This window comes from Ambystoma mexicanum, chromosome 1q (genome assembly GCF_040938575.1).
Source record: "Ambystoma mexicanum isolate Mex_15411 chromosome 1q, UKY_AmexF1_1, whole genome shotgun sequence".
In the NCBI taxonomy this organism is placed as follows: domain Eukaryota; kingdom Metazoa; phylum Chordata; class Amphibia; order Caudata; family Ambystomatidae; genus Ambystoma; species Ambystoma mexicanum.
In genome coordinates, this window is record NC_090922.1 from 137,834,912 (window position 1) to 137,862,424 (window position 27,513).

General features: G+C 44.7%; 1 protein-coding gene across 2 annotated transcripts in view; it reads left to right on the forward strand.

Annotated features, from left to right (window-relative positions):
• Positions 1-27,215, forward strand: part of WFDC1 (WAP four-disulfide core domain 1) — a 795,354-nt gene extending 768,139 nt beyond the window's left edge. For both annotated transcript variants that reach the window (XM_069636224.1, XM_069636227.1), the window contains one exon: positions 26,591-27,215. Coding sequence is in view for 1 of the 2 variants with exons in the window: in XM_069636227.1 (XP_069492328.1) it covers positions 26,591-26,616 (26 nt within the window). In the remaining variant the exon portion in view is untranslated. The remainder of the gene's footprint in view (positions 1-26,590) is intronic.
• The last annotated feature ends 298 nt before the right edge of the window (positions 27,216-27,513 follow it).

Here is a 27,513-nt window from a genome sequence, read left to right on the forward strand (position 1 = left end):
ATCGAAGAGGATTGAGAAGCGATTGATGGTGCTTGCTCATATTTATTGTTTTAAAACATTAAAGGGGTTGGTTTGAGTTGAAATAAAAGGTTTATTTAACAAACTGGTGAGTATCGACTTGTCATTATGGAAGACACTTGTCTCATGCACCTTTGTTAGACAATGCCAAAACATGAGCCCAAGCTCAAACAGTACAGTGCAGAATGGGTAAAAGGCACAGCCGATAAAATGTTCATGCCATGGCCAAAAGATAGATCATTGTCAAAAGCGGTATTGCAACACATGACCAGATATGTGCACGCTGTGTGCACAGAAAACAAATCAGAGAAAAAACTGCCAATTTTTGAACTTTGAAAGATGTACCAAGAGGAAAAAGAGGTCACGCCACCAGAGGAGTGGTTGCTTAATCATCATAAGGGAGAGGGCGTTGAGCCCTCAGCTCCTCTTACCTTGCCCGAATATGAAATGGTAAATCTAGAAGAGATAGGAGTATGACATATGAACCCCCCCACTTACAGTAGTGACAACAGTTCAGAAGAGAGTATAAGAAAGGAATATGCTTGTAAATTTATACGAGATAAGGAAGAAAGAGGTGACAGGTCAAATTTATCAGCAGACATAGATTGAGAAATTAAGCGATGGAAGGGAGAAAAGGATGGGGCTGACGAGGTAACGCTCGTACAGAACGAATGGATGGGAGGACACATACTACTTAAGGTGGATGGGAAAAGCATTGAGAAAGAGAGGCAAAGAGAAGATAAGGACGAGCAAGAAAAGAAAGATAGGGGATGATAAAAGAAATTGAGGGAGGATGAGCAAGGAAGGAAAAGCAGGGGTCAACTGGAGCAGATATACAGGGAAGAACAAGAAAAGTACGAAAAAAATGGGCAGAGGAACAAAGAAAGTATAACAATACACAAAGCCTGATGGAAGAAAGGGACAGGAAGGAAAGAAAGATAGAGGAGGACGATGCATGAGTAAAGGACAAAAGGTTACAGAGAAGAAGAGGAAAAAAGAGAAGGAGTAAGGAGGGAACAATGAAGGCAAGAGGAAGAAAAGGCTATAAGGGATGCAAGAGAGCAAAGGGAAGTAGATCAAGAAATAGAACAGAATAGGAGGCACCGATATCTGGATACCTGTCTTATCCTCAAGGAACAAATGAGGCTGAGCATAGAAATATGGTGGGATAGAGAAAAAGAGATTCCCCCGTCAAAGAAGGTAATGTAGAAACACCTACAGTAGCGCAAGAAGAAGGACGATATGATGTGGAAGTCATTGGAGAAAGGATCGATAAGATCTAACAGCAATTAAGAAGAGATAGCGAGTATCGAACTTGAGGGAGCGGCAATCGAACCCAGGTACCTCAACTACGAATTGAGGAGGAAAATATGTTTAGTGATGAATGCTGAACACTGTCTTTGAGCAGATTACATCTAGATAGAGTCGAGGGGGTTGATAGTCAAACTAGCTGGGGTCTAGAAATGCCAGACGAGGAAAGACAGTCAGGTTGTGAGACAGAAGGAGAAGGTGTGTGTGTCCCCCTTGAAAGCCAACTGATGGATAAAGAAGTGAAATGGTGAGATCTGCAACACCCTAAAGAAAGAATGCCATATCTGATACCATATTCTGCGCTCCCCTGAAGAGGATCATTTAGTGAGAAGGGAGATTCTCCACCATATGTAAGCCTGTTACGGTCACTATCAGTAGGAAGGCAGATCAGGATGATTGCCCCTGCCATAGATAAATGAATAGTGAGATCTGACTATGGGATGGGATTCACACAGTTCCCCCTGCTAGAGAAGGGAGGAGCAAGACCGCAATACATTCCATGGCCACAGATGGATAAGGATAACTTAAAATGTAAGCTCCCTAGTTTGACTTTGGGGGCTGGGAAATGGATATATAAGCTAGAGAAAATGACAGGAGGAAACACGCTGACCATAGGAGACATAATAGGTCTTGTAGCAGCCATTCTTGGGGAGAGGACAGATGATATATGGAGGAGAGCAGGTGAATTCAAGTGTGACTGCACAAAACAAAGTGAATGCCGGAGCACCTTTTAATAATTGTAGGGCAGATGTTTGGAGGGCTCTCAGGGTACAGTATCCTGACACATCGGATATGGGTACAATTATGACATGAAAAATGAAGGAAGATGAAGATCCTATTGCTGTTGTGACTTGAGTATCATGTAGGCAGAAGAGGCCTCTGTCCCCAAATGCCGCACAGAGAGAACCTAAAGCCACTCTCTGTGCAGCCGTTGAGGCCACAGGCGAAGATGTTCAAGTCCGGGACCGTGAACCTCTGGGACCCCACGCTGCTATCAGGGTCAAGGAAGAGGTAGTGAACCTAGTGGAGAGGTCCGGGACCCATGTGGACGGAAGTACCCCAAGAGGAGTAGTCCTCAGTTGTTCGCCTGTTAACAGGAGCTGTGGAGCTATGAGGCAAGAAGTCCAAAGAGCCAAGGTGCAAGAGGGTGATCCAGGAGGCAGTCCAATAACAGTCCGTGGTCAAGAGCCGTATATCACTGTGCAAACAAATCCAAAGGGGTAGATCAAAGAAGAGTCCAGTAGAGCAAGCCGGGTCGATTCCGTGAGTGATCCAAAGGTGATCCAAAGGTACATAACGCCAAACAGAATGCAGAGCACAGCTGTGAAGCAACAAGTACCTGGGTTTCCGGGTTTAAGTACTCACGCTTCTGGTCACGTGATGCGCGGCTGGGTCACGTGATCGGGCAAGAGCATCACATGACCTTACAGTCCAGCGACGCAGAAGCTTAGTGCTAGCCCTTCGCGATCCTAGGTGCCAAGGTAATTGCCAATGAAGGAACGGCCGTAACCTGACAGCCGTCGTGTTACGGACCAGGCGCGGGGGCGCTCGCCAGGCATGTGAGAGTCCACGTGAGTCCCGGAGAAGGGGGGAAGAGAGGGAAGGGCGAGACGGGGGATGGGGGAGTGCCTTGGGGACCACATGATGAGGGATCGTGACAAAACCCCCCCCAAAGGCCCACGACCCCGTGGGCAGGAAGGGTGATCCCGGTGAAGCGAGCCACCAACCGGGGAGCGTGGACATCAACAGCAGGGACCCAAGAGCGCTCCTCCGGGCCATAACCGACCCAATCAACCAGATATTGCAAACGCCCCCTGCAGACCCAGGAGCCCAGGATGGAGGACACCTCGTACTCGTCCGGGGATGCCAAGGACACCGGGGCAGCAGAGGCGCGCAAGCGGGAAGGGGCCGGACACGGTTTGAGAAGGGAGACGTGAAACACAGGGTGGACCCTCCAAGATCCCGGGAGAACTAGGCGGTACGTGACAGGGTTGATAACCCGGGAGACCACATAGGGACCCACAAAACGGGGCAAAAGTTTCCTGCAATCCACTAACCTCAAGTGACGGGTAGAAAGCCACACCCGGGAACCCACTGAGAAAGCCGGAGCCAACAACCGCTTCTTGTCTACCTGGGCCTTCATGGAAGACTGGGCCTCAGGGAGATGTAATTCAGTCTGGACGTGGATAGAGGACAGATCCCTAAGACAGGCACTAGCAGCCGGATTGGTGGAGGCCGCGAGGTCAGGGACTGGTAGCATGCGGGGATGTTGGCCATAGAGGACATAGAAGGGGGAGAACCCAGTGGATGCATGAACCGCATTTTTGTAGGCGAATTCAGCGTGTCAGAGGACACGCAACCAAGAGCACTGCTGTTGCAGGATCAAACAGCGGAGATATTGCTCCATGGTCTGGTTCGTCCTTTCGGTCTGACCATCCGTTTCTGGGTGGTAGGCCGAAGAGAACCGGACATCAATACCCATTAATCTGCTTAGAGCGCGCCAGAAGCGAGAAGTGAATTGAGAACCCCGATCAGAGATAAGGACAGAGGGCAACCCAAAGAGACAAAAGCAGAATCAATGAACAGGGTGGCCAGGACGGGAGCAGAGGGGATACCCTTACAGGGGATGAAGCGTTCCATCTTTGAGAAGGAATCCACCACCACCCAAATAGTGTCGTAACCCTGTACCCGAGGAAGTTCTGTAACAAAATCCATGGTTACTGTATGCCATGGTTTCAGGGGTACTGGTAAAGGGAGAAGCAGGCCTAATGGGCATCCCCTACGGGTTTTGCATTGTGTACAGATGGTGCATGTATTGACGTAGCAATCCACGTCCCTCTTCATGCCCGGCCACCAACACCAGCACTTCAGGAGGGATAACGTATGGCGTTGGCCAGGATGACCATTCACAGGGGCATCGTGCAACCATTCCATGGCCATATTGCGTGTATCGGCAGTGGGCAAGAATAGGCGGTTCAGGACAAACGGGAGACCATCCTGGAATACCGGATCCCACTCTGATAGTTGGTCGGGATGCAAAGACACCCACTTGCGTACCGCGTCCACTAAGGGTACTGAGGGGGTACATAGACAAATTACCTTAGTGTCGTCTAACATTGTGTCAGGGAATACCGGCAGAGAAACCCCCCCGGGAGAGCGGGATAACGCATCGGCTTTGCCGTGTGCGGAACCAGCCCGATGTCGGATCTGGAAGTCAAATGCCGCGAAGAAAAGATGCCACCTCACCAGTCGACTGTTAAGACATTTCAGGGACGCCAAATCCTGCAGGTTCTGGTGATCACTGAACACCGTGACCCGATGCTTGGCGCCCAAGAGGTGGTGTCGCCACACGCGGAATGCGTCCATAACCGCTAATAGCTCCTTCTCGGTCACGGTGTAGTGTGACTCGGGGATGGTGAACTTGCGGGAATGGAATGCAACCGGGTGCAGACGACCCGTGGCCTGACATGCTTGGGACAAGACGGCACCAAGAGCGAAGGAGGAGGCGTCGGCTTCCACGATAAAAGGGAGTTCTGAGTCGGGTTGCTGAAGGACAGGGGCTGTGGTGAAAGCAGTCTTCAGTGAATCAAAGGCCTTCTGTTGTGTATCAAACCAAATAAAGGGAACTTTAGGACTGGTTAATGCGGTGAGGGGAGACACGATAGAAGAGAAACCAGAGATGAACCTCCTGTAGAAATTCGCAAGACCCAAAAAGGACTGAAGAGCATTCAGGTTCGCAGGAATAGGCCAATCCAAAACCGCTTCAACCTTGGAGTGGTTCATGGACAACCCCCCGGGAGTGATACAAAACCCGAGGAAATCAACGTTATCAACGTGGAACAGGCACTTTTCCGGTTTGGCATATAGCGAGTGTTTTTGTAAGCGTGATAACACATCACGAACGTGGCGCACATGCTCTTCCAGAGACTGAGTAAAGATCAGGATGTCGTCGAGGTAAACCACGACGTAAACATCTAAGATATCACTCAGGATGTCATTCATAAACCTCTGGAAGGTCGCCGGGGCATTACACAACCCAAAAGGCATGACTGTATATTCATATAAGCCGCACCGGGTACAGAAAGCGGTTCTCCATTCGTCCCCGGAACGGACGCGGACCAGGTTGTAGGCTCCGCGGAGGTCCAGTTTGGTGAAAATGGTAGCGTGTGTGAGTCGGTCCAGCAAGGGCGTGATGAGGGGAATAGGGTACCGATCCTTCCTCGTGATAGCATTCAGGCGTCTATAATCTACACATGGGCGTAGATCGCCTTCATTTTTCGGCACAAAAAAGATAGGGCTTGCTGCAGGCGAGGTGGATGGTCGTATGTACCCTAAGCTCAAGGCCTTCCTAATGTACACCGTGAGGGTTGTTTCCTCGGATGGTGAAAGGGAATAGATCCGCCCTGTGGGAATCACTGTGTCAGGGAGTAGATCGATGGGGCAATCGTACGGGCGATGTGGAGGCAGTGTTTCAGAGGAACCACGATCAAACACAGTTGCAAAATCTTGGTATACCTGGGGAACGTCTGTCACCACTAACCCTACTACGTGTTCTGATGGTGTTTCTTGCGGATCCTGCAATGTAAGATGAGCTATAGCCTGAGCAGGATTGTCGCTGAGTGCGTCTGTGGGAAGGCAGTAATGTTGACAGACGTCCGACTCAAAGTGAACCAAACCCAATTTCCAATCAATGAGGGGGTTATGGTCCTGAAGCCAAGGGATACCCAGAATGAGCCCAAACTGTGGCATGGTAACAAGATCAAAACTTATGGTCTCCCTGTGTCTGAATTGTATGGTCAATAGCAAAGGGGCTGTTTGTTGTTTTACTGGGCCTGAAATCAAAGAAGAGCCATCTACAGCCTGTACTGGTTCAGGCCTGGTCTTGGTCAAGAGGGGCAGATTTAATAAACGGGCCAAGGAAATGTCGATGAAGTTACCCGTTGCCCCTCAGTCGATTATCAGAGTAACAGGATGCGAAGCGGACGCTGTGGGCTGTAGAGTGGCTTATACATGAATGGGCCAGATACGCCCGAAAGAGGGTGTTGGGTTCGGGGTGTACGTGGTATAGCTCGATCCCGTCCCCGGTACTATGATCGAGCTATCTGAAAACCCTGTGGCTTGTGTTTGGGACGGCGTGGGCATTCCTTAACAAAGTGACCTAAGGTGCCACAGTAGTAGCAGGCGTTATCCACCCTCCTACGTTCCCTTTCTAGGGGAGATATCGGACTCCTGACGCCCCCGATCTGCATAGGTTCTTGGGAGGAGTCAGAGGAAGGAACTGCCGTGTGAGGTGTGGAGGACTGAGCGAAACCTGCTTCCGCTCTTCTTTCGGACCTACGTGCGTCCACCTGGAGTGACAAGTCAACCAGATCCTGGAATGCAGTGGGTAATGAGGGTACTACTGATAAGGCGTCCTTCATGGGATTACTGAGACCCCTATAGAAGACTACTGCCTTCTTGACCTCGGGCCAGGAAGTTTCAGCGGAGAGCTGGTTAAAACGGGTTATGTATTCAATGAGGGAACCCCTACCCTGACACAAATCCAGAAGTTCCAGATCTCGAGACTGGACCTTGTGTCTAGTATCAAAAACCCTGACATCTCGGTGACGGGGAGATCGAAGTCATATAAGGCCGGGTTGTCGTTCTCCAACAAGGGGTTGGCCCATGCAGCGGCCATCCCAGCCAAATGGGAAAGGGTGAACGCTGCTTTCGTGGTGGAATCTGGGAAAGCCTGAGGTCGGCACAGGAAATGCAATTTGCATTGGTTTAGGAAGGTCCTGAATTTCTTGGGATCCCCATGGTATCTCTCAGGGGCTGCCAACGGGAACGGAGTAGGTAGTACCACGGGAACAGGATTCTGAGGTGGGAGAATCGGAGGTGGAACGGGTTGGGAAACAGAGGGTGTGTCTCTGAATTCTGCATCTGGGGGTAAAGGGTGTCTGACACTTTGTATGTTGTCGAGACGTTGATGGATAGCCATGTTGGCTGCTGCCATATCGGCTCGTAGCACTGTAATGGCTTGGACTATAGCAGTCATGGGGTCTTCAGCGTTCCCCTCCATTGCCTACACGACAATAGGCTTCACAGTCTGTTGTGACTTGAGTGTCGTGTAGGCAGAAGAGGCCTCCGTCCCCAAATGCCGCACAGAGAGAACCTAAAGCCACTCTCTGTGCAGCCGTTGAGGCCACAGGTGAAGATGTTCAAGTCCGGGACCGCGAACCTCTGGGACCCCATGCTACTATCAGGGTCAAGGAAGAGGTAGTGAACCTAGTGAAGAGGTCCGGGACCCACGTGGACGGAAGTACCCCAAGAGGAGTAGTCCTCATTTGTTCGCCTGTTAACAGGAGCTGTGGAGCTATGAGGCAAGAAGTCCAAAGAGCCAAGGTGCAAGAGGGTGATCCAGGAGGCAGTCCAATAACAGTCCGTGGTCAAGAGCCGTATATCACTGTGCAAACAAATCCAAAGGGGTAGATCAAAGAAGAGTCCAGTAGAGCAAGCCGGGTCGATTCTGTGAGTGATCCAAAGGTGATCCAAAGGTACGTAACGCCAAACAGGATGCAGAGCACAGCTGTGAAGCAACGAGTACCTGGGTTTCCGGGTTTAAGTACTCGTGCTTCTGGTCATGTGATGCGCGGCTGGGTCAAGTGATTGGGCAAGAGCATCACGTGACCTTCAGTCCCGTGACACGGAAGCTTAGTGCTAGCCCTTCGCGATCCTAGGCGCCAAGGTAATTGCCAATGAAGGAACGGGCGTAACCTGACAGCCGTCCTGTTACGGACCAGGCGCGGGTGCGCTCGCCAGGCGTGTGAGAGTCCACGTGAGTCCCGGAGAAGGGGGGAAGAGAGGGAAGGGCGAGACCAGGGATGGGGGAGTGCCTTGGGGACCACATAATGAGGGATCGTGACAATTGCTTATATTCAGGAGAAATGGCAGATTGAAACTTGTGAGCCCTGGGAAAAGACAGTGGCACTATTTTATCATATTTCATTTCTGCGGTTACCAGAACAGTGCAAAGACAGATGAAAAAACAAGTGAGGGTGGAAGTGGAGCCATGGGCTGAGATACAATTGACTATAGTACATCATTGTCAGTTTATTATAAGAGAAGAACAAAAAGAAGGATGAAAATAGAAAAATCAAGGCAGCCAAATTAGTTCAGAAGAAATTGTCAACATTTGCCATAGAAGGGGCGGTATTGACAAGCAGAGCAGGACTGGGAATGCAGGAAGCGATAGGTACATCACAGGTGAATATTATGCCTGATGGATCAAGGTGAGTATAGCTTTGCGCCACAAGGCAGAGGTATGGATTTTAGGGGAAGAGGAGGCAGATTTTAGAACAACCAAGGTGGATTCCAAAATACTCAGAATGAGAGCCAGAGTGTGCAGGGAGGATATAATCACGGAGCGTTTACCAGAGGACCGCCTCTCGTGTCTTTGAATTGTGGAATAACAGGGCATATTGCACGCATGTGCAGGAGCCGAGGAAGTGGGCAAAATGGCCAATTTTGGGGGGGACAGCTTATCCACCGCCATACAGCACACAAACAAGAGAGGGCTTTGCCCAGGATTACATGTCCTATCAGGCATAGGTGCCACAAGTACAGAAGGCACAATAGCAGGGACAAGTGCAATTGCAGCCACCACAAGGACAGTCACAACCAGCACCTATGCGGACACAACAATATGCAAACAGTAGGCAATTATTGACGCCCAGAATAGGAGGTGTCACTGTGGTAGAAGGAAGTCCTTTCACGTGGACGGGGATGAGCTTGTATCCTCAATAGGACAGCTCACACAGTGACTTGATGTGTTCAGTATTATCTGTGACACTAAACCTCCAAGAGGAACCAAGGGTCCATGTGACGACAGGGGGCAAATCCTTTTCTTTTCTTGTAGACACTGGAGCAACTTGTTCATGTATACAGGAGGAAAAATACTCAATGTCAGGTATTGCCATGAATGCTCAAGGGTTCCTTGGAGCTATGAATTTAGTTCCTTTTGCTGATAAATTACCAGTCTCCATAGGGGAATGTGACATGTCCATTCCTTTGTTATATTCACGACAGACACCAGTTAACAGTTTGGGAATAGATTTAATGACAAAACTTAACATGCCGATTTCATTTACTGATCAAGGAATAGTGTGCTCTACTCCAGGAATACACTATTTAAATGTGGGAGAGTTCATACTAGCGTTTACAGGGCAAGTGGCGCTGTGAGGCGTCCCTGTAGATCCGGTCTTTTTATATGGAGTAAGCATTTTACTGACATGGCTACCTGGTCTGGTAGGGAATATTGTGAGGATACCTGATGAATTTTTATTTAGACCACGAATAACTATGGATGAGGAAGATGGACAGATAAGAGCTAGAAGAGCTATAGTTCGAGGCGAGATAGCAATGCTTAAAAGGGTAGATGATGAAAGTAGATCAGGGAGAAATGTGATAGCTCATGAAGAGGGGTAAAGATTGACTGACATTACAGATGAAGATATGTTCAAAGACAAACATATTGATGAAAAAGTGGTGCTCTTCAGGAGGTTTACATACTGGATAAGGATCTAAAAGAGAGAAATCCCACTGCGAATGGCGATATGGCGATAATGCAACAATGATCAGCATTTTTCAGGAGGATCTAGAAAAGGTGCCAAGTGTCCTATGGACCACAGACCCCTATGATGGGGGTCTATTAAAGGGAATAAGGGAGGTTAAAATAAAGCTTAATCCAGGAGCAATTTTACCCTGAGCGAAACAGTACCCCATGTCCCGAGAAGTTGATGAAGGTATATTCCAAACTATTTTGGCACTAATGAATCAGGGGATCCTAGTGCCATCGGAATCATTGTGCAATAACGCAGTGTATCATATTAACAAATCTAAAGGGGGGTCATGGAGAGTTAGCCAGGATATGCAACCTCTAAACCAGATTGTAGAGGCAGAGTTCCCTTTAGTTCCTAATCCTGTGACAATATTGTGCAGCATCCCAGTCGAAGCTCAGTATTTTACAGTGACGATTTGAAAAATGTGTTTTTCTCAATCCTACTGCAAAAGGACTCACAGGACCTGACTTCCTTTACGTTTAGACAAAAAAGACTAAAAAATACTTGTCTTCCAGAAGGGCACTGTGAGTCCCCATCGATCTTTAACAGGGTTCTACAGGTGGATCTAGGCAATATTGATCTAAAGAGTGTGGCGATAGAGTATGTAGATGACATAGTGATTTGTAGTGCAACAGAGGATGAGTGTAGGCAAGACTCTGTCCAACTAATGACTATTTTAGCAGGCAAGGGCTATAAGGTGGACATTACAGTATTGCCAGGAAGAGGTGTTGTACATAGGTCAATTAATTTCACATGAAGGGAAGAAAGTGACACCGAAAGGGCTGAGGCAATTATGAAAAGACTGAAACCAAACACAGTAAGACAAATGCAGCAGGTTATGGGCATTTACTGCAAAGCCTGGGTGCTTGACTACAGCACATATACCAAGCCACTTTTGCAAGTGTTAAAGAAGGCACACGTTGGTTAGGAAAAGATAGAATGGACTGAAGAAATAGAGGAAGGATTTGAGGAGTTGAAAAGAGCAATTCATACAGCCCCAGTTTTAGGGATTCCCAACTATGGAGAGGAATTGTATCTATTCTCACACACAAATGGGGCAGTCATGACAGCAGTGCTTACACAAAGGACAACATTGGTGTACAAACCTTTGACGTATTAGAGCAGGATTTTAGATCCAGTTATGAGAGGACATTTCCATGCGAAAAATCTTTGGCGGCTCCCGCATTTTCAATTGAGAAGTCTACAAGTATTGTCATGGGCTGTTCTATGACTCTTTACGTGAATAATGCCTTATTTGCCATTTTAAAGAAACCCAAGGGTGCATTAAAATCCCAAAGAGCTTCTGCTTATGAAGTAATGATTTCATATCAGCGATTAAAATTGTAAGATGTAAAATAGTGAATCCAGACACGTTGGTAGCTGAACCTGTAGAAGAAGGTGTCAAGATCACCTCCCAAATCAGGCCCCTCGCTCAATTCCTCAGCTGAGGAGAAGTCTTCTGTGCTCTTCTTCTTCATTCCCTTGAAAACTGATTTCTTTTTATGCAGATATGGTCTGCTGCGAGACAACGCCACAATGGTTGACGGAACACCAGTAACCAGTGGCCCCGGTCCTGCAGCAGCCGGTGGGGGAAAAAGCCTACTAGGCAAAAAAAAACAGATAGTCCTCCTTGCAATAATGCATGTTGTTCCGTGTTCACAAGACGTGAAGACAGAAGTGTTCCGGCAGGGTCCGTGGAAAGTTTCCAGAGAGAGGATAATTACTCAAAGAAGACTTGAGAAGTGCACTCAAAGGACAGTAGGACCCGGAAGGAGCGCCGGGACAAAAAGAAGGAGACGAGCAGCAGTGATTCGCCAGAGATGCGAACCAAGGTAAGTGGGACTCCGAAGAGCGGTCAAAGTTGTAAGGGAAATAAGGAACTGCAACAAGAGAGGTGCCAGAGAACGCGCAGGGAGAGCGAAAGCGGAAACAGAAGGGAGATACCGGAGAGGAGTCTAGGGGGCACAAGGAAGCGATAGAGGGCTCACCTAAACCAAGTGAGCCAAAACAGAGCGGTGCAACGAAAGCGGAAAAAGCACAGTTGCAACGCGGCCGCTGCCGGGCTGAAAGGAACTAAGAGCACCCGGCAGTGGCCATGTTAGAATAGACTAGACCACAGCCAAACTTTAGATAGAATAACGTGGTGGAACATTTCTATGGCGGCCGCGTCTCCATTGGTCCCATATGCAGCAAAAGAAGGGACGCATGACAGAAGGTGATCATATGCAGGACTGTGCAAACTATGTTGAATTCTATGATGACATACGCCCTGTGAAGGAAAATGCTTTGGCAGGGGAGACATTATTTTTATTGATTGTTCTTCGAAAATGGACCAAACTAGTGGAGAGAGGCATTCAGGCTCTGCAGTAGTAAGACACAGATTAAATGGTGAATTTGAAGTAGTGGCAAGTACAAGACTACTGTCTCACTTTTCAGCGCAAGCAGTATAATTAGTAGCGCTTAATTTCGTGCTCGAGAAACAGGAAGGACAGGAAGTGACAGCGTATAGTGACTCCGGCTATGTGACGTCAACCGTACATTCATGACTGTCACGTTGGAAAAGGAGGGGCTATCTCTGTGCAGATGGCTCTCCAGTACAGCATGCATCCTTATTGGACAGGCTCATCAACGCACTACAACTCCCAGTGACCATAACGGTCGTAAAATGCTCAGCCCATACTAAACAAACAGACTTTATCTCTCACGGAAATGAAGCCGCAGACATAGAAGCCAAAATAGCTGCATATTACCCAGATATTTCAAGTTTCCATACTGAAGATGTTGAGGAAGGTTTAACTAGAACCATGTTAGTATGAGAAGGGTTTAATATGCTGCCAATAACTCAATTAATAGAGATTCAGGGAAGAGCATCACAGGAAGATTCAGAGCTATGGAAGCAAAGGGGATGTTCTTTATCCCCCAGGGATGCTTTATGGTGACAGGAAAGCACTGGAAAGCCAGTAATGCCAACAGCATTATTGAATCTTGCACTTGAACAACTGCATTACCCGGCGCATATAACCAGAGAAAGTCTTGCTGCCACTATCGCAGAACATTGGTTTGTTCTTAATTTACTGGAACACGTTGCACAGTTCATGGTGAATTGCATCATGTGTTAAAAATCTACTGCTGGGCATATACTGAGAACAATTATAGGAGTAATACCTCGACTGAATTGTCAATTTCAGCATTTACATTTTTACTACATCGATATGCTGCAGACATGTAATGGATACAGGTATCTATTAGTGGTGGTGTGTCCCTTTTGTAAGTGGATCAAAGCCGGTCCATGTCCACACCCTGATGCCACTTGAGCAGCACAGTTTTTAGTATGCAAAGCTTTCCCAAGGTGGGGTGTGTGCAAAGTACTAAGATCTGCTAATGGGCCACATTTTGTCAATGAATTATTCAAACAAATAGGGCTTCTATTAAGTATAAAGCACAAGTTTTCTTTTGTGTATCACCCACAAGCTCACGGCGTATGTGAGAGACTGAATGCCTCCTCAAAGAGAGAATCCCCAAGATCAAATTGACTTTAAAGAAGGGGTGGCTATATTGCCTATACCTAGCCTTATATGCCCTCTGGAATCAGCCAGGTTCTGACCACCACTACACCCCACATGAATTAGTGACAGGGCATGGTATGAGAACACCTCTTATGCCTCCATTTAGGGTTAGGAGTGATGCTCAGAGTGTAGCAAAGACTCTAGGACCCTCATTACAACCCAGGCATTAAGGGGTTAACGGCGCCATAAAAGGTGGCGGCAGCGTTAAATCCTTAACGCCTGATTACGAGGTCCCTTTGCGGGTGGCACTTCAACGCCTGCTTTTAGCAGCGTTAAAAAACCAACCCGCAAAGGGACCTTGGTGCTAAGTACGGTGCCACAATTTGCGGCACCGTACTTAGCGCCTTCCCCATTCCCATTGAGCCCTATGGGGCAAAAATGGGAATGGGGAAGGGTCATGGCGGCAAGGGGAATTACCGCCCCGCCAACCTCGGAATGGGACGGTAATTCCCCATTCCGCCATGGCGGAGTCGGTAAGTTACCGGCATGGACATGGGCATGTTGTGCTATTAGCACCATGCTCCAACGCCTGGATCGTAATGAGGGCCTAGGTGATGAAATGCACGATTATTTGACATACATGACTACCAGTATTTCTTTCATTTCAAGTCAAGCATCGGGGGAGAGGTCTGAGAACATCGAAGAGGACGCTCCAGTGATCAATCCAAGTGAAATATTATCAGTGCAAAAGTTATATGTTAGTGACCCAATTTTAATAAAGAACTTCACTCGATGGTGGCACGAACCTAGGTTCAATGACCCCTTTGTCATTGAGGAAGTTTACTCTTCTACAGTTAAGGTATCGGGAAGACGAACTTGCGTGCATTTGAGTGACGTGAAGGTCTATGAAGGCGAGACCCCACCTCCAACGGTTGCTGACCCAGAAGCAAGACTAGAAGAAGAATTTCTCCCTGTACAGACCCGATCCATGACCAAGAAGAAGGACAATAAAGCAGCAAGTGATCAGCACATATTTTCTTTGGGCCTGAATTCAATGGACGCTCCTTATATATTTTAGCAGGAAGTGCAAAACACTTTCAGAGGAATTCCATAGGTTGAAACAAACTTTTAGAAATATTTTTGAAGAAATAAATGTTGCACTGACATCATGCCTAAACGTCAGAAAAGGGACCAGTATCCAGATTCATTTTGTGGAGAATAATTGTTCTAAAATGTATAAAATACATGATACCTGCCGAAAGTGACACACATCGGCTTGTGGTTGCTGTTTTTGTGTTTATATTTCAGTATTATCCTGCTCTTGTCAGAAGGGACGTCAGTATTCATACTTTATTGTAGGATCCTATAATAACGGTCCAGTGATAAGAAAACCCCTTCTCGCTATACAGATTGTACAGTTACCAATGTATGAGAATTTGCTATTTGTATTAAAAATGATTCATGAGGAGGAAAATATGGTTATCGAGGGAGCACTAGCTCAGCAAGTGTTAGGATGGCACAACAAATGGTTCTCAAGACTTCTATGCATAATATACATATGTGTGTGTATTCTCTTTACTTTCCTGTAACTTACATTTCATAGTCCCTATTATCCTTATGGTCCTGTGGAAGAAAGAGCTCCTATGATTTTCCCTACTATGAGTACAAATGACGATCATTTCTTTGATCTCTATGGGTATGTTAGACGACACAAAAGGGATGCAGAAGAAGATAACCAAGGAATAAATACCTATCTAGATAATTCAGCTCACCTGGGGAATAATATGTGGTATTGTAGAGGAGGAGCCAAGTACCCCCACCTCAACCAAGTCACCCATATTGCATGTCTGTTGGGAGCCAGAGTATGAAAAATGTGCAGTACCATTGGGTATATCGATACCTAAGAGACTACAAGATGAAATGATGGCCATTTGAATGAAATCCCAGAAGAAGTAGAGCAAATGAATGGCAAAGATGAATGGTGACGTTACACAGAGCTGCACTGACGTGCATAGAAAAGATGCAGAGACTCGGCAATGCAGCTAGTCTATAAGACATCAAGAAAGAAGTAAAGATATGTGACATCTTGGGATCAAGGTGAATAAGCTTATGCTATAAAGCTGATGAAGTTATTTCACATGTGTAGAGATGCAAAAGAAATGCAAGCAGGCAAAGTATTCTTGAAGCTAGCCTCAAGCTTTATAGTGAATAGATTGCAGCAAGCACCAATATATATATATATATGAATATGGACAAGAAAAGGATGGATGTTTCCAATACGTGTTATAGCAGTGTTGGACATTTAGGGGCTGATTCATGGAATTTGTGCACCGAAAAACAGGGATTTGTGCGCCATTCTGCCCCCAAATCCCTCCTTAAGAAACGGGGATATGCGGGCAGAATGGTGCACAAATCCTCGTTTTTCAGCGCACACATTCCATGAATCAGCCCCTTAGAGAGAAGGACTCATTTCGAGTGTGTCGTAGTTAACCAAGTGAATCTCAGAAACGCAAGATTGGATGAGCCAAAGAAGCCAAGGTCTTATCAGAATGGAGTATGCTAAAATTGGATACAAATTGTGTGAAAGAACAAAACTCCTGCTCAGAAGGCATGAGTAGAACAAAGAAGACATCGGAGGCCTATTAAAAAATAGTATTTAAAAGACACTAGAAGCTCGATTCTATGGTCTCCAGTCACATGGAAGGATGAAGTTGGACGAACAAGTTATTTACACCTACACATGAGGGCAGAGCATGCCTTCACTCCCTGAATTTCCCAGAGATACGAACACTCTCAAGGCCAAGCTTCAAAGCTTAATTGACAAGAAGACCACTGAAGTGATGATGGATTGATACATTAATTGGTGGAAAGTTTGAATTAAGATGAACTCACCAGCACCTGGATGGCCAGCCTGCATGTTGCTAGACATAGGTGGAAAAGTACTGACGAAGGTTAGAGTGCCAATCAATCGTAGGGGACCATATAATTAGGGGTCCTATAGTTTGTGTAACCAATGGAATGCTGTATATTTATTGACGTTCAAAGTGACCATCCTAAGGGGAGGGCTTAGTTGCCCCACCTGATGTTAAGTAACCAATCATATCATTTTACTCTCTTAGACTAGTATGGAACATATACTTAGAGGTTCAATTAGAGCCTATCACCGTTACTCAAAGGTTTGTAGTTTTGCCACGTAGGACGACGTTGGTAGTGACATAGGTCAACATCAATGATGATGAGTTTTATGTGTAAAGGCTCTGTTCTTTATAAAATCTATTGAGTAAGAGGATCGAGCAAGTTCGTTGATGTTCGTTGTACTTCCAGTTTTAGATAATTGATATTAAAACAGTTATCCATTTGCCAAACTACCTGAGTCATTTTGAATATTGATGTATGAGTAAGAATCTGTATCCCCATCTATCTCCAGCATTATTGCTACTCATCTTAAATGGCGGAGCTGTTCAGTCCAGTATCAACACACAGGGAAGGTGGTAGAAAGAGCATCTGATGAGAATTTCTATGTCTGCTCTCTCATCCTCTATGCTATAAATAAAGTAAAGACTTTTATATCGAAAGAGGTGTCTGCATCTAATGCAAAATGTCACAGCCATCTTGCAGCATGTACTACGCAAGGATTATTCCAAGGTAGTTGGGCAACCCCGCGATCGAGAACAAGACAGTCATTTCCATATCAAGATGACTATATTAAGACTACTCAGATGGAGAAAGATCCTGGATGGACAGACAAGATGCTTGTGTATCCTTCTGCAGGACAAGATAAGATGATCGTCGAAGAAATGAAAAGGATGAACTGTTCTGATATGACAGAAAAAGCTTGGATGCCTGGATGCTGAGAACGCTCACAGATGCTGCTCTATGGGTGAGTTAGTACAAGCAAAGGATGGGAAGAAGGAATGATGTCCTGTGCAGCTCATTTGCTGAGGAAGGAAGCAGTGTGAGGAACACAGAAGGTGAATGATGAATGCCTGAAGTCTTGGGCTAAATACTCCAAATTATTGACATAGATGGAAGACGAATCCGGCCCAGTGGCCATGGTTTCATTCGTTAATGCTACAATGTGTTTCCAGGGTCATGGAAAGAATTACGTTGGACAGAATGAAGGTGCAAAACCACAATCGACGTTCCAGGAATGAGAAAAGGGATGGCTGTTCTGATTGATCGATATTGGGCCTGTGGATCTAGAGCATATAGGAAGTTGCCTAGGAATTGGGGTGGAGTGTGTTTCTTAGTGTTCGTCCATGTTCCAGACTTGGTGATTCTCCAGAAGGATCTTAAAATTGATGAGTTCCCAAAGGTGGATTATCATTTGAGAAAGAAAAGAGCACTTGAACTCTGACGGATGAAAAGGGAGAATTATTTCTCATCTAACTCGATAAAGGCCTATGAAACTATTCCTGATGAACACAAATTGTTCAATAATACTGCCATGATAATGACATCTATATTTTTGCCTGGGCTTCAAACAGTGGTGAATGCCAAATGGTTACAGATCACCAGGTGGGAGCTTCACCAGACAATTAATGCTACTATATAAGGATTTAATGCTTAAAAGAAGAGTTGAAGGCCATACAACTGATTTCCCTCTAGAACAGGTCTTCCTTGACATGATCACAGTAATGGAAGGAGGTGTTTGTGCCAATATTGGGCCATCATGGTGCACATTCCTACGTTTTCATGATGGTGAAAAGGGGACCAATGCTAATGGACTTGCAAAAAAAGATGGAGGAAGAAACAGATGGCATTGAAGATGACAGCTGTTTTGCCTTCTTGTTCTCATGGATTCCTCATTGGATGGCAAATGTGATCATGTTTGGATTCTGTGTGATCTGGATAATAATTGCACAATGTCAGAAAACGGCAAAGAAGACAGTAGGGAGAACCAGAAGTCAATGAGCTAACTGTTGCTGTGAATAGAGATTACATAATGGCCAGCATTGTAGCACCTGAAGGAACAAAGTTTTGGTACCCAAAAGGATCATAAAAAATACGTGGGACGTTGGGTTTATTGTACTTTGAATGGAAAATGTAATCACATGACCTGTATTGTGGATAAACACATTAAAACTGTGGGCACCCTGAGGGGGATGATGAAAATATGGACACCCAAGAAACATTTGTTCAAGAAAAAATACAAGGACTCTGAGAGACTTGAGGAGGTTGTCAAGGACTCAACCAGAGGGGGAATGTAGAGCAGCAGCTGTGTCTAGGAGATGCCGCCACCCTACCTCCCATGTATTGGAGACATGAGATTGGGCTGTGCCTAACACCAGCCATAATACTAATACTGCAGCGAGTGTTTGAAAGAAGATACCCATTGAGACAACCCTACCAAATTTACCCTCGACATGATGATAACCTACAGGAGAAAAAACCTGAAGGTGTATGAAAAGGAAAGGAGTATGAAAAGAAGCTATGAAAAGAAGCTAACCAACAAATTGATGACATCATAAAGAAGTGTGCACAATGTCCCAAGATTACCGGCGGAAGATGATGTATAGATCCTGAAGAAACTAATGACGAAGTGAAGAATTGAGTGAGCTTTCCAATGTAAAGATGAAATGAAAGTGCTACAGAAAAACAACTGTTCAACAAATGTACAGATGCTGAAACGCAAGGTAAATTAAGTCACCATAGAAGCCAGCTATGAGTAGTGAATAGAATGCAGGTGAAGCCACCATTGCACAGAAAACTTAACATTAGTATCATGAATTTAGTAAGCCAGAACCCATGCAGCGGGAATGGAAAACTGTGTTACAGCAAGAATAGTAGGCTCATGGAGCTGCCTGACAAGGCTGTCTGGCCTGAAGTCAAGACTGAAACATCCGTCAGTTATCTATTCTGAAGAAGAACGAGTATGCAGAGGATGAACCTTCTCACATTAAGGTGCAAGATAGAACACAAAGGATGCCAAACTTGAATTCATTTAGAGCATTTAAAAGTTGCAAATGGACCAAATCGTGATCTCCTGTCACGTGAACCAAGGATGGAAATAGAGTTCACGACATGATAGGGAGTGCCCGTACACCCGTACATTCTCAAAGACAAGGATGTTCTGCAAGGCCAAGTACAAAGACAATTTCATGGCAGAAGGCATGGGTGATAAGAACGCTGGGCTAATTGGGTGTTGAGGTACTTATATGCACTATCTCCTTGCACCTGGATCTTGGTTTATGTGCTGCTTATAGAACCGAATTTTCCAGACATGGCGCAATCGTGCACTCCAATTATATCATTCCCTATGATGAAGGAAATTATAGTTCGAAAACCAATGAGAAACTGTGTATCTAATGTTTCAGAAATTACATATTTTTTAAAGGTAGGCATAAGTTGTCCACCTGATAACGGACAGCCAATAACAATCCTAACTCCTATAAAAAAGTATACTTAGATGTTTCCCTTAAACAATCCTGATGCTTGATAGGTTTTTCACTATTGACACATGGTATGACATCATTGTGATGCATTATCTAGTATAAGGACTGTATTTTGTGTGAAGATAATTGAGAGACTGAGCGTACGTCAGTTGATGTCCGTCGTAACATCCGTGTTTTATATAATGGTTAATAAAACAGTACTTTACCATCTTCCTGAGTTGGTTCTGTTATTTGGACTCAGAATTACTCTAGTGTGATCCCATCCATTTTGATCCCATCCATTTTATATGCACGTTCCTAAGGGCCATAAGCTCAGTACCTTTAGGCGAGACATGGTATCCCCTTATCTTAGTGACAACCAGTTTAACCCTCCCCAACCTTTATGAGTGTCTGTAGATCAGTTCCCCCTTTTTTCCCCTCTTGGGGTACCTGACAGAGATGAGAGGAGGAAGAAGAAACAACTGAACACTCTACACTCTTCTCACTCTGGGACTGAGACGAGGAAGAAGCAACTGAGAGTAATGAACACCACTCACTCACCACTTTGGAACTGGGATGAATAAGATGACTAAAGAAGCAAACCACTATACTGAACAGACATGTCCACTAACAGGTTCAGCAAGTCAGGCAAAAGAAACTAAGTATGTCCACCTGCAACCTATCCGAGTCTAAGGAGAGTATAAAAAGAGCAGCAACAAAAGGGAAAGAGAGCGAGTTGGGAGAGCAGCTGAGATGCCAGAGTTACCCAGGACCAGCCAGTGCAGAACAAGACTCAGAGTCGACCAGAGTCTGCAGAGTGAGGGAGTGAGAGGATGCATGGCGAGGGAGGCGTGTCTCCAGGGAGCCGGAGAAGTCCAGAGAAGGGAGTCTGGAGGCGTGTCAATCCCTTATGAAGTAATTAGGAAGAAATGCTTGTTCCCTGGGCTGAGAAGGGAGTCCAGGAGTGTTTGAGGTGCTGCTAGCAAGGCGTTGTCCTCAGATGAAAAAGACGTTTCAACAGAATCCAGCTGAAAACAAAAGAACACATCCAGTGAGTTTCAGATAATGGGAAGCATGGTATGTGAAAGGACGTGAGTGAATACAATGTAGCAGAATAATTACGCGTGAGGAAATACACGTTTACAATCCCCGAACAATGCTAAAGAATGAAAAATTATGAAATCGGAAGTTAAGGAATACTAAGTAACAGAGTGGTCGCGTATCAAGTGATACATTCTCGAAAACCTCTGTATGAAGAAAGAAAGCCTTTTAGAAAAAGGGGCGCTATGCAAAGCTGCAAAGTATGAGCAAAAGAGAGATGCAGTATGAGCAAACTGGTAACATTGAATACTGAACTGAATGAAAATAAGCAATCAGCTAATATCGAATACCGAACTGAATGAAAATAGGTAAATTGCTCAAATTGAATACCGAAGTAAAGGAAACAGCTAACTGCTAACATTGAATATTAAACTGAATGAAACAGCAAGACTGCTAACCTTGAATAATGAATGGTTTATTGAAAATTTAACTACACAGAGAGAACTCCTGTATGTTGAATAATGAACTGCTGGAAGAGAATTCAAGGTTCCCGGTTGTGTGACCTGCAATGGGTGGACAATGCGGTCTAACAACTACACCAATACCAGAGAACCCCTATATGCTAACAAGGAAATCTGCTATTGTGTGAAAATGAAAACTATCCTTGGTGCATATGAGACATGGGGAAGGGAACCCTGAGCTGTTAATAATTGTTGAAACTCAGTTTAAAGATAAAGCTTCAAGATACTTCTTTTTGTAACATCTTTTGATATTGAACCTGAGGGAGCAAATCCTGAGACATTAAATCCAAAAGAAGGTAACCTGAACATTGGGGGTCATTACGACCCAGGCGCTAATTGTGCCAACTTTACCACCATGGTGTAAACTATGTTTACACCATGGTGGATGGCGGATTTACCGCCCCATTCCAAGGTGAGTGGGGCGGTAAATCCCCATTTCCCATTTTCCCTTCCCCATTCCCATTTTTGCCCCATAGGGCATAATGGGAGTGGGGAAGGCGCTAATTACGCCACCGTAAATTACAGTGGCGTAATTAGCATCATGGCAGGTTAACGCCATGGATTTTAACGGCTGCTAAGGGCAGCCGTTAAAATCAGAATATGCGTTAAGGGTTAACGATGGCGTTAACCCTTAACGCCTGGGTCGTAATGAGGCCCATTGTGTTGAACTTGTTTCATTTGGGGAAAAGAGGCTAAAGAGTAAGCCCGAGCTGGAAAAAACTAAGACCTTACTTTTGGAACACTAGTTTATAGTTGTTTTGGACACAGATAGACTTTTCAGTTAAACCTACTGACACAGACTATCCTTAGTTTCATTAGGTAGGGAAGTACCACCCTAGCATAGGGCAAGTCAGGCTTTACTCCATCCTGGCATTTTCACTAATAAAAGCCTATTGTCATAATTTGAATCTGTTGTCTGTCTCCTTCCAGGATGCCAACCTCACCGTGGACTACCAGAGGAAGATTTTAAAGAGGCCTGTATGACCCCTAGAGGGGTGGTGATTAGTCCCAGGTTAAGTCTCTCATAGTGTTGTGCCTTAATTAAACATTTTATTTTGGGGGCTGATTACTTAAGATGGGCAGAGTCCAGGCTTGCAGGTTTTTCAATTTTGCATTGCCACTCTCGCAGAAATTATAAGAAGCAAGTTACACCCAAATCACATAAAAATTAAACAAAGCCATGCAATGACAAAAGATGCCTGACCTCTCCGCCTATCTACAGTTCAGATACAATCCAAATACCCCACACAGGGCAGCAGTACAAAATTACAGGAGGTTTCAAATGTGCATCCATCGATGTTGAGTATCTGATTGATATGAAATGTCTGGTGGGGGGGCATAATGTTGGGGAGACTGGCCATAAACTCTGTAAGCGAATGAATCCATACAGACAAAACTTCATCGATGAGCACTTTCTGAAACCAAATCACAGTTAATGACTTTAAAAGTAAATTCAATTCAAGTTAGCTTAATTCAGCATTGCCAAAAAAGCACAACATCACACTACATCATTCATAAAACACAATGCAGAATAAGACATACAACTACACATGGATAAAACATTCACAATACAATTAATAAAAACGATTTTTACAGCCTGAATAATTTTGGGGATGTTCAGATTAAGACCACTGATATGCAGATGATGTTTTACTGCTTCTGAATACAACAGACTCTTGTTTGCATCCTTTTCTCCACATTATCACACAATTTTCTTTAGCTGCTGGGTACAAGTTTAAGACAGATAAATCAGAAATGTTTCCATTAAACATACACTGTACCAAACATCACTGTTTAAGCTCTGGAATGAAGTGGTGTCCCGCTGGTATTAAGTATCTAGGTGGCCATATAGCTTCCTCAATTAAGGATATTATGAAACAGAATACTGCAAATGTCCTGGCTAAAGTAAAGGTGCTTAATAGTTCATGGTCCCCACCTCATATATCACGGTGGGATAGGCTTGAATCTGTCAAAATGATGATCACCCCAATTATACTTTATACTTTATACATGCTCCCTATTTCCTTCCCTGCATCCTTCTTTAAATCTCTGGACTCCTGCATTCTTACATTTCTCTGGAGAAAAAAGTAACGTAGAATGTCACTATGTGAACTTACAAATCTTAGAGCTAATAGTGGAGTTGGTGTTCCAGATTTAAAAAAATACCATATGGCATTCATACTATGTCAAGCCCAATTGTGGTTCACCTCGTAATAATCCAAATCTACCTAATTGGCTTCTTTTAGAGAGGGTTATAGTTTCTCCCATATCCTTATGGATTCCCTCTATATTAAGGGGAAGAATAGATTTGTTACCAGTGCTAGTATTCATATTTCTGTTTTATATCTTCGATCCTTTTTATTCCCATCTATTTCTAAAATGTTCACGTTTGTATGACAATATACTTGGATAAATCCCCTGATAAAGGTTAACAAAAGAATCATATGTTGGAAACCATGGCTCCCTCTTCGTATTAAATATGTTGGAAAGCTTTTCCTTCAGGGTATTCACCTCACTGTTAATAAAAAGATGACCAAATAGCATATACCAATTGTTTTTATGCAGTAATATTTAAGTTTAATCGATGCAATTGTGGAAAACTTTAATTTGTTAACATGTAAAGCTGATGGGGCTCATTACAAGTATGGCGGTAAGGCAACAACAGCGCTGGTATTGCTACCGGCACCGTTGCTACCGCACCGCCATACTAGGTGTTCTGCTTGCAGGTGCCCTTGCAGCCACCAGGTCTGACCTGATGCCCGTACCGGCACCCGCAAGCAGAACATGATGGTAGCACCAGTACCATTACTAACAGTACCGTTGCTACCACCTTCCCCATTCCCATTGAGCCCTATGGGAATGGGGATGTACCGGGCACAGCACCCGCGAAAGTGCAATTATCGGGTCCGTCTGGGCCGTAATAGCCCGTTAAAACCGGCAAGGCTACCTCCAACCTCGTAATGAGGCCCAATGTCTATCAAGCTGACAGATTGCAACATATGTCTAACCCAAATTTTACTGTCTCTATGGTTTATAATGTATGTATATCCATGTAAACAAATGTGAATCCGTGGAAGTATCAAGTGGCATGGAAACAAGATTGCTCCCTAGCGATTCCCAACTAACATGGTCATCTGTGTAGAAAAATGTATCTAAAGCTATTATTTCTGTGAGTTTACTCCAAACATTGTATTTTTTCCATCATAGGACCTTTATCACTTCACTAATTTTCTTGAAAGGTGGATTCTCTCAAAACAACAACCTTTGGAGTTGTCTTTGTACTCAAGGCTCCTTCAAACATTGTTTTCGAATGTATCCATGTTCAAGTGTTCTGGGAAATGGTCTGGAAAATGCTCAAGTGTATTTTTCATGTACAGCATCATTTCTGCCTTTCCTTCCTCTACCTTGGTAGCACAACTGTTCAGCCGCCAATTGATAAAAAAATAAATGCAATCTGTTTGACCTCTTGATTGCAATTACAATCCAAACAATCACCTCCAACTGGAAAGATCTTGAGCGTTTAAATTATAAAATATGGCGCTCACCTGTGTGTAATATCCACAGAATGGAAACATGTAATGTTACGTCCCCATTCTTACAGTTTAAGCAGGAATTAAAATGGCATTCGTTTGTTGAATACTTAGAAATTGCAACTTTTAGTTGATAGGAAAGATGTTAATCTGTTGTTAATATACCTTTTGGAGAGCATCATCCCCTCCGTCTGTTTACGTTTGTGATTTATGTTTTATACATCTATGAGCTCATTTTGAATTGCATTTTATGCATTAGGTTATAGCATGTATATAGCATAATATGAGGCTCTCATACTGTTTAAATCTGCTTTGCATGAATTACTTATCCTATTACATACATACTGTATACGTGCTCTTGTATTTATTGTATTAGCCTAATATCCTTACAAAATATTTAAACTGGGAAATAAAAAAAAAGGAAAGTGGCAGTATTTTATAGTGACATCATCTAGTTGCACATGCGAACCTAACTGTGGATTGATTATAATTTCTAGTAAGTTTGCGGGTGCCATACATCCCTCAATACTGTAGACAGAAATGGCCACCTGGGCACTTAAAGAAATCTGAGCATTTAAAGCAACCGCGGCCCAGGGAGCTCAATGATCGTGCCTATGGTCACACAATGGGCCTCATTACGAGGTTGGAGGTAGCCTTGCCAAACCCAGTAATTGCCTTTCGCGGGTGCCGGGCCTGGTACATCCCAATTTCCATTTGAGCCCCACAGGGGTCCATTCGGGAGCCTAGTATCTTACAAAGGGCCCCACGTGGCACATTCATCCTCTGTACAGTGCCTATTGTTCATTTATTTAATTTCATTGGCTATTCTTTTCTTCGTCCTATCTTGTACGCTGTATATACCCTGTATTCATGTAAAAAACTGTATATCTTGCTATTATGTAAATATTGTAACTGGTGTATACGAAACTTTGTAAGTCTTGCATTTCCATATTGCTGCGCCCTTTTACTCAAGAGTCTGGTGCGCTTAACAAATGAATAAACAAACAAACAAACAATAGGGCTCAATGGGAATGGGCAGGGTGGTAGCACAGGTACCGTTAATTACGGTACCGGGCTACCATCATGTTCTGCTCACGGGTGCCAGTACGGCCACCAGGTCAGACCTGGTGGCTGCAAGGGCACCTGCGAGCAGAACTCCTAGTATGGCGGTAGGGTAGCAACATTGCCGGTAGCGATACCAGCGCCATTGTTGCCTTACCGCCATACTTGTAATGAAGCCATTGTGTTTACTTGCCAATTCCCAGACCCAGCTTAGTTCTCTCTCTATCGCGAATGCCATTATAACGACTGGATCACATTGCCGGTGCCACAGGGTCATGTGAATACCAGAGGTGTGCTTTACAAATCCTCTCTGACATACTATTTCATGTGAATACTGCTCACGCTTCTCAACACATTACATAAGAACTCTGAACACTCACCAAAACTGTAATAGCCAATGGAAACTACTTCATGCCCAATATATGAATTGAGCATGTTATATACTATGGAGAGACTTAGCAGCGCTGCTATGAGGAGAGTAGGTGGACTTGGCTACACTTCTGCGTTTGCATAATGTCACGTGTGCAACCATTTGCTATTTTGCTACATGTATACATCTGTGTGTATATTATGTAGGCTGCTTATGTATGAGCTGTACTTATGTGTCTTGCAATATTTTCTTTGTAGCGCCAAATGGAATCAAGAAGCTATGATGGAAGCAGCACCGATAACTCGCAAACCCTCGTCAGCATTAAGTCCGGCCGGTCTGATGATACCTTCCGTATGGTCCAACATCCGCCTGAGGGTCGCCGTTGAGGTCTAGACCAAATTCAACCCATGACAAAGTGAACTCATTCAAATCAACCGAGTACAGCAATAATGCAAAGTTCAAGCAAGTGTCTCCATGAGCCAAGTGCACACACTCTACTACAGTTTCCCCCTACAGCACCCCCCACACCAGTATAGCACACCACATTTATGCTGGTACAAAGCAGGTTCAAAAGGAGAACAAGGCCCAGCCAGTCTAACAAGCATGCATGGCCTTCAATTCACACAAGGAAGAAGGAAACCGCTTGTGGACTAACCACTGACACAATTGCAGTACTGAAGTTGTAGATGCAAACAGTTAACATAGCTGAAGACATGCAAATTCGTGTACCCATCACCTGCATTCACACTGCACAATGGTAAACTGGACGTACGCCAACTCAAGGTGCGACCAGCCCCCAGCAGGAAACCCTCCTCTTGAGGAAATACCTCTAAGCGGTCCGCTTCAGATTTGGATTTTAATAAATACGATTTGCTCAGCAAATGGCATGTGTATGTTTTATGCTCTGTGCTGCTCACATATGCGCATGCGCACGCCAAAGTGTGTACATTTGAAATTATGTAAGAGACTTAGGGGGCCTATGCAAATGCTTAGCAAATGGCATGTGTATGGGTTATGCTCTGTGCTACTCAGTGTTCCAAATAGGATTTTTAGGAAGAAGCAATGCACTCCCTTTTTCGAAGTTGAGAGGGCGTGAAAACGTGAGTAAGTAAAGGCTCGTATATGTCTTTTTCTAGTTGTGTTGCTGGGAGTGTTTTTACTCCATATATTTTTGTTGGGC